This window comes from Lissotriton vulgaris, chromosome 9 (assembly GCF_964263255.1).
Source record: "Lissotriton vulgaris chromosome 9, aLisVul1.2, whole genome shotgun sequence".
In the NCBI taxonomy this organism is placed as follows: Eukaryota; Metazoa; Chordata; class Amphibia; order Caudata; family Salamandridae; genus Lissotriton; species Lissotriton vulgaris.
In genome coordinates, this window is record NC_141697.1 from 1044714140 (window position 1) to 1044733489 (window position 19350).

The window sequence follows — 19350 nt, forward strand, 5'->3', positions numbered from 1 at the left end:
ACACAGGAGCAAGGATATCATTTGAACGGCAGGTCTAGTGTCACCGGAAGCCATGGGCTTGGGGGGGAGCAGGTGGGCGCTGCTCCCTACTTATGGTTGTCTATGATTACCCAGTCAGGTGACATCAAGCCCAATTCCTCTGTTGAGTAAGGGCCCATAGCCACTGGGGATTACAGAAGGGCTGGGGGTGTAAAAGCTCAACAGAAGCATTCAAGTCTATCGTTCCTCAAATTATACCCATTGTAAACTGGAATTGTAGCCAACCCAAAGTTGCATCATCAGAGTCTCTGAGAAAGTGCTGAGTACCCCGTTGTTTTGGGGGCCATGAGTCTTGACATATTATTATTTTCTGGTAGACATATTTCTGATTATGTGATTGGACCATGTTGGTTTCTCATTGTAACAATATTTTCTTTCAATAAAATGTTTAAAGAAAAAGAAAGCATTGCCTAGTAAAGTGTAGAGGTGTCTGGAATATTCTGCCTATCTACCCTGTACCGGTCTGCTGTCTTGGGGAAATAGGCAAGTGTAAAGTCCTTTATATGGGACATGGGCTAGTGCCGTGAAGTGCAATTGTGGTAGGTGCCAGCTCGCTTCCCATCCCCCCATGCTACCAACACCCAGATCCTCTAATGTGATGCTGTCTTTGAGAAATGCACAAGGACCCGCTGCCAACTACACCTAGTCACATGACTGCATCTGACATATTTTTCATGGTTGCCTCAATTGCAGAATTTTTAAAATTGGTTTTTAAGTGCCGTAAATCAATTCAAACGGACTGATTGCTTTTATTGTATATATGAATTGAATTTTGATGTTTTCTTTTCCTTCTGTGTTTTTAAAATAAGCATACTCCACCTCCTGTAAACTGCATTTGTCATGTTACTTTCATGGTTATCTTGCTTTTTAACCGAATAAAGTATTTTTGAATCATATGCATTTGCTGCAAAGGAATTATTTCAAAATATGGTATCAGTTACAATTGGTTTCCACAAATAGAACTCCATCACTCATATTTCATCACTCGACTAAATGTCTGTTGCATAGAAACTCTGGCCCACCCAGAACGAGGCCCATTGAACCTGTGAGAAAACTGTTCCTTTTCAACCTGCACAATCCTCCTGGATGCTGATATTTGTTGCCTATTCAACACATCTGTTGCACAAGTAAGCCAGGAAAGGCCTTTCAGGCTATGGGTCTTAAATTGAGGAATTCCTGGCAGCTTTCTCTTCTTTCAATACGCTCCTACGCTGAGCGCATGAGAACCCTCAAAACCTATATGCTTCGATGGTTTGTACAGCTGATGTTATCTCTGGCAATGTATCTGTCAAAGCACAAATATGCATTTGGCCTATTCTCTAAAAGACAATATACATATTTATCAAACAAATATACAAGTATCTGATTTGGCTTGGAAGACTTTGTATCGGATAACATGGTTTGTCTATCAATCAATCGGGGGTTATAGAGCAAAGCTACTCATCCGTGACGGTCTCAAGGTTCTGGGGGGCTGCTTATTCATCGGGATGCTATCTGTATGCTGTGAATGAAGGATCAGTACTGTAGAACATAGTGAGCACAATTACCTTTTTAGAAGGTTTCTTCCAGATGGTGAGTTAGACAATATTTTAGGATTCCATTTGCAGAGCGCCTGGGTCTTTTCCCGCAGCAAAGTTAGATCTTGCACTGTTACAACTTTGGAGTTTGTAAAGGGCACTATTTAGCAGGCCTAGGTACATGGCATCTGTATGGTCTGGCATTGGTCAGTGGTAGAAGACAGACTAAGACATCTGCGTTGTATGTCAAGGCTGACTATGACCACTGAAAGACAAAAATGGAAGCCGCTAGCATAAGAGATAAGAGTGGCACTCTAGTTCTCCTTTTAGTGGTTAGGGGGTTAGCAGTGAATTCAGAGCAGAGCTTAGGGCAATAGGGATCACTTTGGAACTTGAGTGGTCAACTGTGGTAAACGAAGAAGTCACAGCTCTCCCCTTCTTCTGCTGTTGATTCTATTGCTTAGTAAGGACCAAAAGCACTTCCACTGAAGATGGACAATGGTGCATTCAGTCTGTGATGCAGAACCTCATGACTATTGACTATAACATCTTGAGCTTTAGATTATGAATAGGCAAACTGCTTCCTTCCTCTTTCACCTTCTTTGCACTTGTATACATCGAATCAAAGCTAGCAGTGTCCTGTGTTCTGGCATTAAGCTCACTTGCTTGGTAACTATGATGATTTATAATACAGTTGTGAGGTTAAAATCATTTTTCAAATTTATTGAGCGGGTTTGCAGGTTGGCAATATGTGTGTAACCTGACAGCATGTGAGTCTCAAGGGATGTTTTTTTTGTTTTAATGATCAAAGTAGAGCTAACGAAAAGGTCAAGGAATTTTCTTTTTCAAGAAGGATCTTTCGAAAATGGTGGTTATAGGATCAAAATAAATTCTCTCCATCTTTCAACAGAATGTAGGAAGAATTTCTTAATCAATGATATTTGACCTTTTACCTGTAAGAGCTTTCTGATGTCTTTAGTTTAGGAGTCATGGCAATAGAGCTGAAGTGAATTGCTATTGTGAGTATAAGAATCAGACGCCAGTCTCTGCTGAGCTGAAGGTCTATTGTTTTTATGGGTGTTGTCCACTCTTTCTGTGAAGAAAGAGGCATGCATGTTATAGAGTGCCTTGAAGGTGGTGATAATTGAGGCAACGATTTGAAGTTTCTTATTTAGGTGGTATTTTGGACGACTTCTCTTTCTTAGGTGTTTTTTGCCTTTCTTCATTATTCCATAAGGAGAACTTTCTCATAGAAATGCGCATTTTTTGTAAGTAATGACTGATTCAATTGTTTAAACCTTTCTAGCCACATTGCACATCCAATGCAGATGCATGTTTTTCAAAACCATCAGCTATCACAATATTAATTAACATTGATTACCCGTATGAAGTTGATATCATAAGTCACTTGCTCTTAGGCCCCTACAATCAGATTGCCAAAAGAACCACATCATGAAAAAATACCCGCTTTTAAATGGCATTAACAGAATGGAAGGAAGGGCAAGGCAATTGAGAAGGCAAGCCAATACAATTCACACTGTACTGTTTGCATCCAAATAACTTGTGTAATAATGAATGTGCCCTCTGCACATTCAGATCTACAGTGTACAGAAAATAGGTAATGACTCGGTCTTTGTAGGTGGTGAGATTGTTAATAGAATTATGTAAACTATTATTAACTAATATTATTATTAGTATCTGACATTAAGATTGCCTTGTCAGTTAAAACTAGCCTAAATTTCAGAGTTGGAGGGATTTTTCAAGAATTGTTTTAGAACAATCAGGGCATGACTCTCACCAATATATACGTGACCAGCTCGGCGGGTACCCTCCTACGACCTATTGTGGCCCATCTAAGGCCCAGATTGATATTGTCGCTGTGAAATTTGGTGTACTTGCCTTAAACTGAAGCAACTTGACTGTCTCTGCCATTTGGGGGAAATTGTGCTGCTAGACAATATACATGATACGTTTACCATATTACGTTGACATTTCTCGAATCTTAGTATTATACTTAATATTAAAATGTAGGATTTCACGTGCACCACGAATGATTAAAAACATAATTCATACAGACCAAGCAAAATGGCATAGATTTATTTTGTATTAGGAGAAAGAGACATCTCATTTGTATAAAATCATATTGCTAGACCACAAAATTATGAAATGACAGATGAAGCATGCTAATTCATAAACTATGCAACGGTGATATTTTATTAATTAAAGCTTTTTAATTATGTTAAGCTTTCTGGTGTTTTTTTAAGCATAAGTGGGACACTTTCTTGTTTGTTTTCTTGAAGACAGAATGACTTCATGTTTGTAGTATGGTGGACCAGTTACAGAGTTAGAACATCTATTACACGGAGTGAGGTGTACCTTGTGAATAGGAGACTAAAGAGAGGCTAGGTGAAATTAAGTCAAAAGGGTTAATCTCAAGATGTTTTCCGAACAATGCACTTAATAAGAAGGGAAACGTTGGAGACCATCAGGGAAATAGTCCAAGACAGAAAAAACGTATTTCAGTAAACATGTTTAATATAACTTCATTTCTTACATTTAAAATTTGATTCATATTTTTGTTCATGTTTTAAACACTGCATTTTGAAAGAAAAAGATCTACTTTTTCTTCCATAGTAGTCCTCTTTAAGTTCTAATTAATTAAACAATAACATTTTTATTTATCCGGATTTTACATTTGTATAATATTGTAATATGGTGTTGTCTCTCGTTCTGAATGTTTGCATTTGTTTTAATGAACTGTGTGGATCTTAGTTTTACACCTTTTGTTTTTAAACATTCTCCCTCAAGGTAAAAAGTTGCACTGCGCTTTATGGTTCCCTAATACACTCCCCACATTTGTCTTCCTTATTTCTACAGGCTTTAAAGCTATAGTTTTCAACATCATGGTATAAATAAGTGAGCAAATTAACCTCTAGTATCTAGAATGTCTTTGTTTTCCCTGAACTAAACATCATTATTCTCCAGAATGTTGCAAACTGTTGCATCCTGGAGGTGTCAATGTTTTGGTCGTGTACTGGATGACAAAAGTGTGCCAGAAATGTTCACGAGTATCACAGCTGCTTCAGATCATTGGCGGGCGATAACTACAATCACACTCTGGTGGGATTCTGTGTACTCATTGCTGCTGAAGACATCTCCCTGTTTGCAGCCCCAGTCTCATCCTAGGACAGCACAGGACGCCATTGTTTGCATTGCATGCAAATGCGACTCTGCCTCACAGAGCATTGCATGCTGGAAAAGCGGAAACGTTTCCAGGAGCCCCCTGAATAGAGCTTTGTGAGGGGAAAAAAAAGTCGATCCGGGTCCATGAATAGGTTAGCAAATATCGCCGGACAGAAGCCAAGGCAATTTTTGTTTTCGAAGACAAAGGATGTGAAATTCCAAAAGTCACAGAGTGAAGGGGCGCTCAATTTGATCTCGAGAAGCCGGCTTGTATAGGACAGCTCTATGTTAATCAGGTACTGGTCTAAACAATGTGTTCATCTTCTGTGCAGCAACAGGCAAACACAAGAGCCCATCTCATCCATCCGTGCATACAATGCCCTTTGAAATGTAGCAGATGCATCTTTCCCCTCGGTTCTTGATGTGGACGCCACCTATGGTGCACACAGTGTAAGCATAGGAAAGATAAAGACACATGAATGTCCTCCACATTCTGCATAAATGTGCATAACAATTATATTAAGATCTTAAAGCCTGCTAAAAAGAATTCTATACTTACCTGATGTAGCTACATCATTGTATATAGTAGATATATTTGCTTGAAGCACCAGTATGTGCATACCTCAGTATTTAGGTTTTTCATTATTATTCGCACACTGGGCATTGTCATAATTGACTGCATAAGCATAGCTTTCTCAGGACCAGGACCAGGAGATATGCACAGGGGACATTTAATATTATGACAATATTTAAAAAACGTAAAATATAAAATACTACTTAAAATAATAAAATTATAATATAAATAATTTGATAAGCACTAAATAAAATACTTTGGCCAGCAATGTAATAATAGAGGCCAGATGAAAAAAAAACTGGTCACAAAGCTCTGTCACAATTTGTAACCAGTATTTTTGTGAATTGTAAATGATTTTATGTAGCAACCTAGGTATTAATAGGTTGGTACGCAAAACCCGAATCTGAGTGGGTTATAATCCAACCTATCTTGTGAATAGTCATGAGGCAAGTAAAAATTTTCACCAGGCGTGGCTCCTCCACTAGGGCGGAGGAGTGTCGCCCCACTGCTTTCTTGCAGTGCGAGAAGCAGAAACATAAAATGGTAAAACTACCATTTTATGTTTCTGCTACTCGCACAGTGAGAAAGCAGAAGCCTTTGGTTGGGGCGGGCGGGTGGGCAGAGCTGCTCACGAGCAGGCAGGAGTGGCTTGTCAATAGCTGAGGGCGCTGACAGTTTGGTCGGCCCTCTGGGGCTGACCAAACTTCTCATGTGCACTCTGCCCTTTCCTTTAAGTAATAATAGTTCCTAGGCAACTGAATACCTGTCTGGAGTCAGGTTTAGCACATACAATTGCTAATCAGAACCTCAGTGTACAGACAAACAAAGAAAGTTAAAAAATATATATATTTTCATTTTATTATTGCATATTAAATTATAAAACAATTTCAATGCCACATACATATCATGAACTGACAAAACATAGCAAATATTTAATCAAATCATAAAAGAACAAGACTATCAACATCTAATGGTAAAATGTTACAACGGTTTCGAAAAATGAAGTAGATAAGATGACAATCTCTACGCGCATTTTGGCGTACCATACGCCTAATTCAGGAGAACCACTTGATTTTATAAATATAAGAAAAATACACACATAAATAGACATAATATATATGACAATAAAGTAAACTGAGGCTGTTAGTTCCTTTTTAGTGTTTATTTCATTGTTATTTCTTTTTACTTATCATTTCTCCCAGTACTCCTTGTACACCGATTATATTTTTTATCCTGAGTCATTACGGCTTCATGTTCTTTGGACAGTCGTCCTTACACCTTGCTATCATGCATCTTTAGGCATGATCATCGCCAGGTTAGCGCACCTCAATCACGGGTTACTATTTGGTTTCTTTCATATTGTTTCTTCTCTTTTTTAGTTTCCTTGGTATACTGTGTTCTTTCCTTCTATCCACATTTTGAGTCTACTTTCCTCAAGTTTTTCCTTCCTTGAATGGATTTTGAGGTAACACTATTGTATATTTTCTTTATTCCCTCGAGTTTATCTGCTCTTGAGTGGTATTTGATGTAACACCATAGTCCATTCCCTACTCCTCATGCACCTTGTGTTATCTTTTAACAGCCTCAGTGTACTGTATTGTCAGTTCATGATATGTATGTGACATTGAAATTGTTTTATAATTTTATATGCAATAATAAAATGAAAATATATATGTTTTAACTTTCTTTGTTTGTCATTACACTGAGGTTCTGTTTATCAATTGTATGTGCTAAACCTGACTCCTGACAGGTTTTCAGTTGCCTAGGAACTATTATTACTTAAAGTATTGTTGTCCTGTCCTTGGAGCGCTAACTAGCCTCAGGGGGTCCCTTTTACCTATTTGAATTTACCCACACTCTGCCCTTTCCCCATGTAGGCTGCATGCAGCCTACCTGGAGAAAATGGCGTCCCCATGGGCGCCTGTCTGCTCAGCGCCCCAACCAATCACAAAGCTCCATTGCATTGTTGTAATTGGCTTAGGGGAAGGCAGGGGGATGTCTGCTTCATGTTCCCGCAGGAGAGAAGCAGAGGTGGCACTGGACCGGCGAAGGTAGGTTATCTTTTTTAATGGATCCGATACCCCCCATATATTGAAGTCAACCTTGGACATTATTGCTCCTGTCTATCAGAAGCTATTTGTTAGCTCCCTTGACACAGGCGTAGTGCCCGATGACTGGAAAAAAGCCAGGGTGATTCTACTATTATGAAAGACCAATGCTGATCCCAAATGTTGAGCACATTTCAGGCCAGTCTCGCGGCTGCCAGTAGCATCCAAAGAGCTGGAGAAGGCGGTAAACTGGCAACTCAATACCTTTTGTATCTTGGTATGCCGGAATATCTGAACCAGCACTTACAGGTCATGCAGAATTTTACAGTCCGTTTATTATACAAAATGCAGAAATTCACCTCAGTGTATTAAGGCAAACTTCACTGGCTGCCAGTTCATCAGTGAATTAAGTACATAGCTCTGACCCCAACGCATCAAGCGTTTCACAATGGGGGACCTAGGTAGCTAAAGGATCATATCAAGGCTTATTGCGCAGGGAGATTGCTGCGGTCAAGCTCAGCTGGCTTCATTGTGTCCCCACACTATTTGAAACTGCGGAGGGGAGGTGCTATCTTCACCGTTATAACAGCAAATGTGTGGAAGAAATTCCCGGATTCCTTAGACAGATACCTGAGGAAGCAAAATTTAAAAGTGAGCTGAAGTAATTTTTATCCAGAAGTTAGCAAGGAGTAAAGGCTTCTACCTCCAGTTTTCTCAACTCTGAGCATACTGAACAGCGCCAGGACACTCTCTTTTGAGTAGCCTTGCGCTATAGAAATGCATAAATAATCAATTCATTCATTCAATGCACAAGCATTTGTGGGATGGCAAACACTCAAATTCAGTGTTTGAGGCCAAAATAATCCTTTTTGGATGTACTAATTCCATTTTAAAAGTTGAAATTACTTTTCTGACTCCTAAACTGGAATTGTGAATACTGATTTGTTTTCTGGAAGGAGTGCGTAGTAGGCGTCCCTCACATTTTACGGGAGGCTAAATCCGCTTGAGATACTTTTTACTCTGAACTTCCCTGCAATATTACTTTTTTTGTTTGTAGTTAAAGGCTTTCATTTTAATTATGGTGCCTTTAAATACAAATAAACGACATTAATGGCCAACAATGGAGGGAAGATGTTCAAACAGTCTGTGGTCCTCGGTTATTTTTCCCTCTGACAGAAATACATTAACCCCATTTTTTAGGAAACAGTAGAAGCATCAAATAACTTAATGAAAAAGTGTTCAGTTATAGCATTTCATTTAAGTCTTGTCTGAGGTTGTACCTGAGCATCTCATGCTTCTACAATGCTTCATGACAGATTTAAGTTGGGGAATTTATAATAACAGTAAAATTAGCAATGGGCAAAATGTGGTTGCTGTTCTACCACCCAGCTGAAACACTGCATGACCAGTTGATTGCAGAGCATGAAAATGAGCCAGTTTGCACTGTTCATTCATTTGAAACAGGGCCTTGTGGCAGTGGCATTTAAAAGCACCCACAATTTGTCAAATCCTAAAAAGACTACCCCCTACTTTTCCAAAGTCATCTGGATAAGGCATAGTCAGTTTGTAGGAGGAGAAGCTTTGGAAAAAATTAAGAGTTTGTTATGAATTTTCTTTGGGATTAGCACGTATTTTTCTTGCTTTCACAAAATATAATAGCATTTCAACTTAAAGAAACATGGTAACCAGCAATCATTACAACAGATTAAAAGTTATAGCCATATGTGTTAGCTGACAGCTGTCTGACGTTTTCAAGAACCTTTCTATGCAATTGTCAGTGTTCAATCAATCTGAAGTTGAGAAAGTAAAAAGGAATTTTAGGTGAATAAATATTACAATTTGACAGTTCCATGCTTCACGCAAAACAAATGAAAGATGCCTTATTCAAAAACGTATTAGGGTATTAATTATATAAAAAAGGTTTATCTGGCACACCGTTGCTGCACCTTTGTTCATGTTGACCAACACCAAGTTCAGTCTGTGCTCCTGACTGTATTTCTGTTTTTTATTTGTTTCAGGGCGAAGTGTTTTCGTGGGAAGAAAGTGCATGGGGAATTTGACATCAGAGTTGAACAGGTAACGAGCTTTGTATCATAGAAATCATCAGTGTTTTAAGTGTTTTTGGGCCTCCGTGTCAATCAACACTGAGGCCCAATGAGATTTCAGTGAAGAAGGTTTTGTGTTGCATGCTGTGATTGGTGTGCGAGGGACCTCCAATTACAACGTTGGCAGCTGTGCATTTAGCAGAGAATACACGTTGAACTTACCACCAATTTCTGTGGCAAATGGATTGAGTTCTGTTCCCAAAATGTTCCCTAAAAATCGTTTACAAATATCTGGAATTAAGTAATAATAATATAGTCGTTCCTGGTGTTACCAAATATTGTAACTTACATGTATTGCCATTGCCCACCATAAAATTAAATTACCCATCTACCAAAAATTACGTAAAATTGCACCAAACATTTAATAAATGTCCTTATGTGAAGTCATGAGAACCTAATTGCGCCATTTTGTATTAGAATTTACTTTCTGTTCTATTTTCAAAATCCACATGAGTTCAGCTTCTAAATCCAAATGGTGCTCTTTTCTTCCAGGTTTACACAGTACATTAAAAATGTTGGGTACTCAGGTAAAAGCTTAGGTGTACAAAAAGAGTCACCTAAGAGTGCAAGTAAGAGAGATTCATAAAATCAGGCTCTACAGACGTGTATACCCTCTTTTGAAAATCAGTGCAGCAGAAAATCGTTTTATATTACTGATTTTTGGCAATCCTAAATCTAATGTGAGGCATCAAAGCAGGGTTCTTCTAAATCGGTCCTGGAGGCCCTGATCCATGCCAGATTTTTAGCATATCCCCATTTAGATAAATGTAGTTATCTTAAAAATTTGGCATGGACCCAGCCCTCCAGGACCGACTTTGGAGAACCCTGCAGTAGAACATGGACTTTCCAAAGTAAGAGGAGGAGAGGATATAGTGAATGTGGTAAATATCCATAAAGTTCTTACTTTGTGGTTATCACAGACATTTTCATTAGCTAATTGTATCCAGTGTGCTCCCATAATGTTCGTACTAAAAGGCAGAAGAATGTATGCAAACTGTCTAGAAAACTGCCCTAAACACCACAATATTTTCAAGTAATTATGAGGAAAAAAGTATAAACAAAAAAGAAAAAATGTGCACATTTACGTGTTGAAACACCCAATGAAAGGGTAATGAGAGCATGCTCGGAAATCGATGACTCTTGTAGATTTCTGAGAGCATCCTTGGAATATTCGTGAAAATGAAAATCAGCCGCGACCCGTGCAGGTAAGCGAGCGGTGGGGTTAGGTGAGGGAGGATTTCAACAAAAGAAGACGAGGGAAAAAGAATAATTTATTTAATTTTCCCTTGTGGTCGTCTGTCGAATATCCCCCCTGCCCCCCCTCTCACAACCCGGCCCTACCGGCTCACCGCTCATACCTGCATGGGTCGCAGCTGTTGAAAATTTTACTGGCTAATGCTGGATGTTGTTCTTCTTGAGGAATCTGAATCTTTATAAGGACCTTATGTCAAAAGAATGCATCCTGATTAATGTATGCTACTGACATTAAGAACAGCAGTGCTTCTAGCGTTTTTTTGGCAGGCTGGTGACCCTGAAACTGAGTTAGAAGTTTAATGATAGAAGAGAATCTAGAAATGTTAGAAAAATGCGAGCTTTAGGTTTTGCATCAGGAGGCGACTTTGACACTGCCTATTTGTCATTCATTTAAGCCAAAAATAAGAAAAGAGTTGATTAACTGAATTGTTGTCTGCATCCTCATTTTCAGGCAGAGTTTTCAGAGATCAACTTGGTGGCACACGCTGATGGCACATTTGCTGTTGACATGCAGGTACTCCGGAACAATGTCAAAGTTGTCAGGTATGGAAAAAAGTCAACAATTCCGCAATTTTGTATTACAATGGCGTAACATATTAAAGAGACTGATGATCAAAACCTGTAAATGAATGAAAGATCGCTAATAATGCAGCCATTTTGTCTTAAATATATAAAGACTCCTAGAATAATGTTGTTTTTTTTAGCTCTCTATCAAAATATTACCTTTTACTAGAAAAAAATTGACGCAAACTGTTCCAGTGGGGAAATCAGACATTTCCCAGGCTGCTGCTATTATCATACCCAGTGCTCTTGCCAGCTTTACAGTTCTCCTCACCTTTTATGTTTTCTCTGTGATACTGGCAGAGTTGTCCTGTTGATAATTAGAACTACTTCTATGTTTTCTTCCACTGAATAGTTAACTCGGTAAGCCTCTGTACACTACAGACATGTCTACTACCTCAATTCTATCACCCTAATTTTAATTCAGGAAAGTTGTGTCTGCATTCTCCATGCCTTCCACTTGTTTACCTATATTGTTTCTTCTATTTTCCACTTCTTCCATACTCTATTCTTTTACAGCTCTCCTCTTCCTCATTAAATTAACTAAGTTGGGGCTCTCCCCTCAAAGGTTCTGGCCTGTGAGCCTTTCGTTTTGTAAGCATTGTCACTTCTGCTTTGTTCATAGTGCAACACGTGTGAGCTGCATGGTTGCCATGGCATGTACACTTCTCATATGTACTGGCATGCAAGTATAATTCTTTTTTCATGTTCTTAATTTTTTTATCCGTTTTTGTGGGGTCATTTTTGTATTTTCACCTACTTATATTGGTCCTGAGGATGGTCTCAAGAACTAAGGTAAATAGAGACCGAAACATCGACACCAAGTCCACTCCGTATACAATCACAGGAACATCATCGGATGAACTGTTTACTCTTCAGTGTGGACAGACAATGAACACTATGAGAGTGGACTCGGCATACATTGACTTACGGATCTACAAATGTTGATTTCCAACTGGACTTAGGTGGACATGGTTTATGTATGCTTGAGTATTCTTTCTTGTGTACCTCTTGATTATATGTACAGAAAATAGGTTGGTTTTCATAATCAGGCGTTTCTTCACATTGATTCATATGAAAATTTGATACATATTTGAATGATTAGTTTGATTCTACCAAAAATCTGCTTAATCAGTGGGAGAACGATTCCCAGTTAACTTAGAGAGTCACAGAGGTAGCCCTTCCAACTTGCTGCACCTGCTCCAGATTACCACACGCTATAATGCGCCTTCATGCATCAGGCTGTGGGGGCCCAAAAATCGGCAGGACTAGAGTCCCAGTTAACCTAGAGGATCCTGGAAGCAGCCCTTACAACTTGCTTCACCTGCTCCTTAATACAGCATCCTACACTGCGCCAACACGCATCCCGCTGTGGGGGACCAAAAATTGGCTTGACTACGAGTCACAGTTAACCTCCAGAGTCCTAGATGCAGCCCCTACAACTTGGTGCGCCTGCTCCTGATTACCAAGTGCTATAAAGTGCCTACATTAGCGTATCAAGAGGGAGAGAGAGGACTAGAAAGCTAGTCCGGATCCCCTGGGCTTTATATGTAATATTAACAGGGACTAGCCGTGTGTGACCGTTTGTTAAATAATTAGTCTTTTGTAGTAAAATAAGATGAGTCTTTATTGGCAGCACGATGAACATCCTTCAGTATCCAGGTCCAGCATTTACTGAACTCCCTTCAGTTACCTGACAGTTCCACCAGCATGTGGAATGCAGAGAAGCATTAAATGAAAACATGTCGCATGCTCAGGCATGCGACCATGATAACACTCCTTAAAGGTATAGAACTAAAAAACAGGAAAATAACACCGTTGATGAACTCTGAACTGTATTTTCAGCAGGCACCTAGTCGGTGTGTTCATGAAGCCCTCATCCACCAACCTAGTTGGTGGCATGCTTCATTATCGGGCCCACCCAGTGACATGTAATATGTCCCGGGTGTGCTTTGACGTCTGATTACAGCGGAGCAGGTATTTTTACTGAGTGTTCAGTAAGGTGAGTGATAAAGTGAGAATTAAAACGGCTTCTTGGTGGTCCCAGTACCCGAGGGTAAATTAAAGTTTAATAACTGGGCCTCCAAGAGTGGTTAAAAACAAGGCAAGTGGATGTGTGGTGGTTAAGTTAAGACCACCTACATCCAGTGTAGGTCGACATGTTTCAGCCAGTGCCTTTATTAATGCTGGCTTTCCTCAGGACCAATAAGTGGTGAAAGTTAAAAATTATATTTAAGTGAGTGTTGCACAGACTGTGTTGCACTCACTAAGGTGCTCTAAGTGTGCGAGGGGGGTTCCCTCACCACGCATGCCTGAACTCATAACATAAAGTGACAAAACAGGATATACAGGGTAGAGAGTCATTTAGCAATTGATTTAAGGTCACAGAAAATTATTGCCGGTAGTAAGTGCTCCGTGGGGGGGGGGGGAGGGGGGACTACAGCACGATGAAGGTGTAGCAGCAATGGTGTTGCTGTTAGTGGTTTATGCGGGATATCTTGCGTGGTGAAATATTTCTCCTTAACAAGGAGCAACGGTGGATCTATCACCTCTCGCTCCACAAATATGGATTAAATGACTCTATACCCTGGAACTCCGTCAACTCATGGCTCTTGTAATGACTCCTGCCATCCATGGTCTGGATCATGTGCACTGTGGGCCACCTACTCTCATTAACCCCCTCCGACGCGCTCCCCGCATGTTCTGAAATGCGTATTGACATGACATCATGTCCCCTGCATGCCTTGGCCCCCAAACGTACACCTTTGCTCCTTATGTCAATGCCCCACGGGCTCAATTCCGAATTCCCCACGTGTTATGCCATGCGTAATGACTACATGTAGGCACTTCCATGCCCCTGTACGCCATGACGCAACAACAGTCTTTGCCCTAACATGCACGTGTAATGCCAGATGTCCAGAAACCGTGTGCACACCGTGCCCACTTCCCACGTGTTATGCCAAGCGAAATGACATCTTGCAGGCACGCCTTGTCGCAACAACAGGCTTTGCCCCAAAACTCGGGGTAATTTAACTATAATGCATGTGTTATACCAGATATCCAAATACCGCAATGTAACACTGCGGGGCAACACTGGGCGCATACACTCCTCAGTCAAATTTCTAACTCTGCACGTGCGCATCAACATCTCGCCTCTGAGCATGCGCTAGCACAATCATAGCGCACCTAGTTAACGCATGCGCACACAAGACCCGTTACCGGCAAAGGAGTCTGTCTACCATTTCCCCCTCTCCAGGAGCCGGCACTTACAGGACACTATTTAAAGATCACCGCAAACCTCAGTCGGGTTCCGGAGGTCGATGGCAGCATTTCAGGTACTCAGCAGGCTCTGACTGGAAATCCCATGAATATGAGAGTCACCCGACACAACTACCGGGTAAGCCCTTCTTCTCTCCCACAGGTTGTTAACCCCCTTACTGCATCACTCCAGGAAGGCAACGAACCCATCGCTAGCGTGGGATACTTACCCTTACGTCATTATCACTTCAGAGTGTGTGTGATGCTCGTTTCTTAGCATCACCACGCCAGATAACCCGCATAAACCACTAGCAACAACACCATTGCTGCTACACCTTTGTCGTGCTATAGTCCCCCCCCTCCCCCACCCCCCCACGGAGCACTTACTACCAGCAATAATTTTCTGTGACCTTAAAACAATTGCTAAATGACTCTCTACCCTGTATGTCCTGTTTTGTCACTTTATGTTATGTGTTCAGGTGTGCGTGGTGAGGGAACCCCCTCGCACACTTAGAGCACCTTAGTGAGTGCAACACATAGTCTGCGGAACACTCACTTAAATATAATTTTTAACTTTCACCACTTATTGGTCCTGAGGAAAGCCAGCATTAATAAAGGCACTGGCTGAAACATGTCGACCTACACTGGATGTAGGTGGTCTTAACTTAACTACCACACATCCACTTGCCTTGTTTTTAACCGCTCTTGGAGGCCCAGTTATTAAACTTTAATTTACCCTCGGGTACTGGGACCACCAAGAAGCCCTTTTAATTCTCACTTTATCACTCACCTCACTGCACACTCAGTAAAAATACCTGCTCCGCTGTAATCAGGCGTCGAAGCACACCCGGGACATATTAGATTTCACTGGGTGGGCCCGATGATGAAGCATGCCACCAACTAGGTTGGTGGGTGAGGGCTTCATGAACACACCGACTAGGTGCCTGCTGAAAATACAGTTCAGAGTCCATCAACGGTCACACACGGCTAGTCCCTGTTGATATTACATAAAGTGCCTACACACATCCCGCTGCACCCACCGTTGCCAGGAAGAGGCAGGGCAGGGCCACCCCTCTTGGCTTTCTTTGCCTACCCCTATTTTTCTGGTATGCCTCTCATGGTAATGCAGCTTCTCCCTGGAGGCCACTTTGGCTCATTTTTCTAGAGCCTAAATCTAGTCTAACTCTTTCCCCCCTGTTATGTCAAGACCTGGAAGAAGGCTTGTTGTGTATGCCCGACCCTTTCGACTATTTGCAGCCCGAGTTCCGCTTTCTTGCCATTTTCTGTTGGTGCTTTAAATTTCCTTATGGCACCAAGAAGAGCAGAATGAGGCCATAGTCCAACAACCTCCTGCAAGACAGGGTCAACCACTTTCATTCTTTTCACAGTGAATCCCTGGCTCTTACTTCTTCTTTTCTCTGAGATTCTGATGTGCTGGAAAATGTTTCACCTACATCACCTTCCCTGAACCCACAGGAACTAAAACATGACATACGTAGGCTTTTTTTCTGTGCCAGAAACAATAAGTGCTATATGTTCATAGAAGGCAGGTAAGGCAGCCGTGGCACCAGTAGGAGTACCTGCAGGGCGGTGACGTGGGGAGGGGGAGGGGGAGGGGCAGGGTGGGGGGTAGTAATGTATGGATTACGGAGCTTCCCAGGTAAGTAAACATTTAAATATATAAAACGAATTTCGTTGAGTGCACTGCATCACCAAATGTGATTATTTGAATGTTTACTTACCTGTAAAACTCAGTAATTCATACATCACTAACCCCCACCCTGCCCCTCCCCCCCCATGTCACCACCCTGCAGGTACTCCCACTGCCGGCCGCGGCTGAGGTAAGGCAACTGGGCCAGAGAGAATTCTTATGGACCTATCCATATCTGAATCTGTTATCTGATGCCCTATTTAAACCCTGTCACCATTGTCATCCTGGTGGGCACACAAAACCCTACAACCTCGTGAGGGGCTTAGATTATCCCAATTTTTAAGAAAGGTCTTAAATCAGACCCAGTAAACTACCGGCCAATAAGCTTTATCTATTCTAGTAAAAGAAATCTTTAGCAAATTAATCTTAGACCATCTTCTAACCTGTAATGATAACAAATACATCTTGTCACATTTTCAGATTCTGTCCCATGATAAGTACTGTTGATTAGGTTTTCAGATTCCAACTCATTAGATGGGAGGTGGCTGATATTAATAAGGCCAGCCTTTATGTCGCCTTCATCGACTTAAAAGTGGCCTTTGACATGGTCCCCAGATGATGACTCTGGTGCACCTTCATGGATCTAGGGCTTCGTAGTACCCTTTTAGATATCATAGTATGCATTAATTGCAACAACTATGAATTTTTCTGTTGGGAAGTTAATGGAAAAACTACTGACTGTATCAAAGGCGGCAAGGGGATTCGGCAGGGCTTCGTTCTTACCCCAACACTGTTCCTCCTTTTTTTTATATCTAAGTAGATTTCCTCATAGACTGCGACAACGATTCCCCTGTTCTTGGACATTGAACAAACAAAAGGGTGGGGTGACTTTAGCCTGGCTAAAATATGTGAGACAGGCACTAAATACACTGGGCCTGTCTGAATTCTGGCTAGATCCACAGTTATTATGTCCTCCTCTATCTAAAAGATGACGTCCATCCTTCTGGGAGCATGAGGAGATGAGGTAGAATAAACTATCATGTTCGGGATCCCTAACCAAAAGATTCTTGGAGGAAAAGCCATTCCCTATGTTTGAACCTTACCTGGATGAGATTCCCCCCATCCCCCCACTATACAAAAGCCCTTTAAATATGGTTTGGGCTGGGCGGCCTTCCACTTGCTACTTTCACATTCAAATGTAAGGGTCACCGGGAAGATAGTAAATCTTGCCCAGTTGTTCCCTTAAGTTGTTTTCATTGGAGTACGCCAGTGCTGGGTCTCATTGAGAATCTACAGGTCAGACACTACCCCTTATGTTCTATTTTCAATTGCAAAATATTTAGAACGTATCTGGCATATTCAGTCTAAAATTATTTCTCATTCGGCCAATACAAACCTGGATAAGGCCCATAGACCCTGGGATTGAAAGGTTATACACAGAAGAAATCAAAGATCCTTTTGGGCAAAAGTAGCGAGGGAGCTATCCCTTAGTACGATCTGAACTTTTGCTGACGTCCCAAGAGAATTTAACAATTGTTAACTTTTATCGAGTGTCCTTTTTATCGAATTATGTATCCACCAAGCAATATTGATGTAGTTGCGTATTTGTTTGTGTTACTTACTTGAATCTTATACTATGCAGTTGTCATGTGATCCTATCGATTTTTACCTTTCTGCCCTGTTCTTGTGCATAGACCGATGTCTTGCATTTGATACTATTTTAATAAATACCTGCTCTGTTACTATGAGCCCAGATCTCCACTTGCACTTTTGATATTTTATTATTTAACCCCTTCGGTGCTCATGACGAGCTGAGCTCGTCATGAGGCACAGTGCTCGTGTGCTCATGACGAGCTGAGCTCGTCATGACCACACCCATTATCATTATGGCCCAGCACAGCAGAGGAATATCCTGCGCAGCCAAGGTGTTAAAGTGATTAAGATCTCAACTAAAACAGAGTTGAAGAAGTGGGTAGTAAACCACGGTTATTACAACGCCGTTCAATTATAGGCACAAGAACATGCATTAACCCTTCCATTATGCAGATCGGACCACATTGGGATTTTTTCTATGGTATCTTGAGCCAATATGTAAACAGAGATATTTTGCTCACTGAGTGGAAGCCCACCATGAACAATTTACTGAGCAACTTTTGATGCTAACAAATTGTATTATAACTTTGTGGTATTGTGAAACTTTTATGGCCTATGGCCGAAATAAAATATTTCTTGGCTTGACTCTATTGGTCACTCTGTGGACAAGCAATCCACTTTGCTATTTCAAGAAAACTGTTTTCTGATGACTCCCTTGTTAGCCATTTATCTTTACTATAGTCAATAACAAAAGCTTGCAAGAGGTTACTGGGTTGCGCTTTTTCTTAATCTCAACCTCAGGCACAGCATGCAACTGACGGATCACATCATACATCACTTGAGGAAGTAGGCAGCCTATCCTGGCTCCAACTCAAACAGGTGCACAGTCCTGTTGACCTGTAGGAAGGTGTCCAGTCTCCAGAAATGCGATAAACCAAAAAAATGGTCACAAGAGCCAGAACATGGCCTAAGCACAGTGTCTTTATATTTTATTACCGCTGAATATGCCTCCCATCAAATCTTGCTGCACATAGTTTGCGAACAGTGCATTAGTGCTCTTTTCTATCTGCGTCCAGTATCATTGACACACAGCATTGTAAACTGTGTTCCTGCCCCTTCCTCCCTGGGGGAGAGACGGAGAGCCACATGTTGACACCCGAGGCTGCTTTGGTTTTTTTTTGGGGGGGGGGGGCAATTTTTTGATTTACTTCCTGGATCACTCCATTGTCTTTATTGAACTGTAGATCAGCAACACATTATCTGCTTCAATGGGATTTGTAACAGTAGATTCATCAAACTGCAATTTTCTCTTTTCTCCTGTATGTGCTGTCACCACAGCTGCAGTTCTTCTTTTTTTTGCTGTATTATACTTGAAACAGGACAACCACACTGGACGACAAGAGAGGCTGCTCTCATATACTGCCTTTCTGATGCTTCCCCGGTGTTGCTGTGGCACTTGGATGGCCTCCTTTTCCCCTATTTTGCCTCTTTTCATAGTTACTTTCTTGTAAAGTATATGAGGTTTCTTCCACTTGAAAGTCCAAAATTCAGTATAACTCATCACCAA

The 19350-nt window shown here is 41.1% G+C and overlaps 1 protein-coding gene across 1 annotated transcript in view; it reads left to right on the forward strand.

The window, feature by feature from the left end:
- SYN2 (synapsin II) overlaps positions 1-19350 on the forward strand; it is a 1078985-nt gene that overhangs the window by 460202 nt on the left and 599433 nt on the right. The window contains exons 2-3 of the mRNA XM_086938961.1: positions 9380-9437; positions 11172-11263. Coding sequence (XP_086795087.1) covers positions 9380-9437; positions 11172-11263 — 150 coding nt within the window. The remainder of the gene's footprint in view (positions 1-9379; positions 9438-11171; positions 11264-19350) is intronic.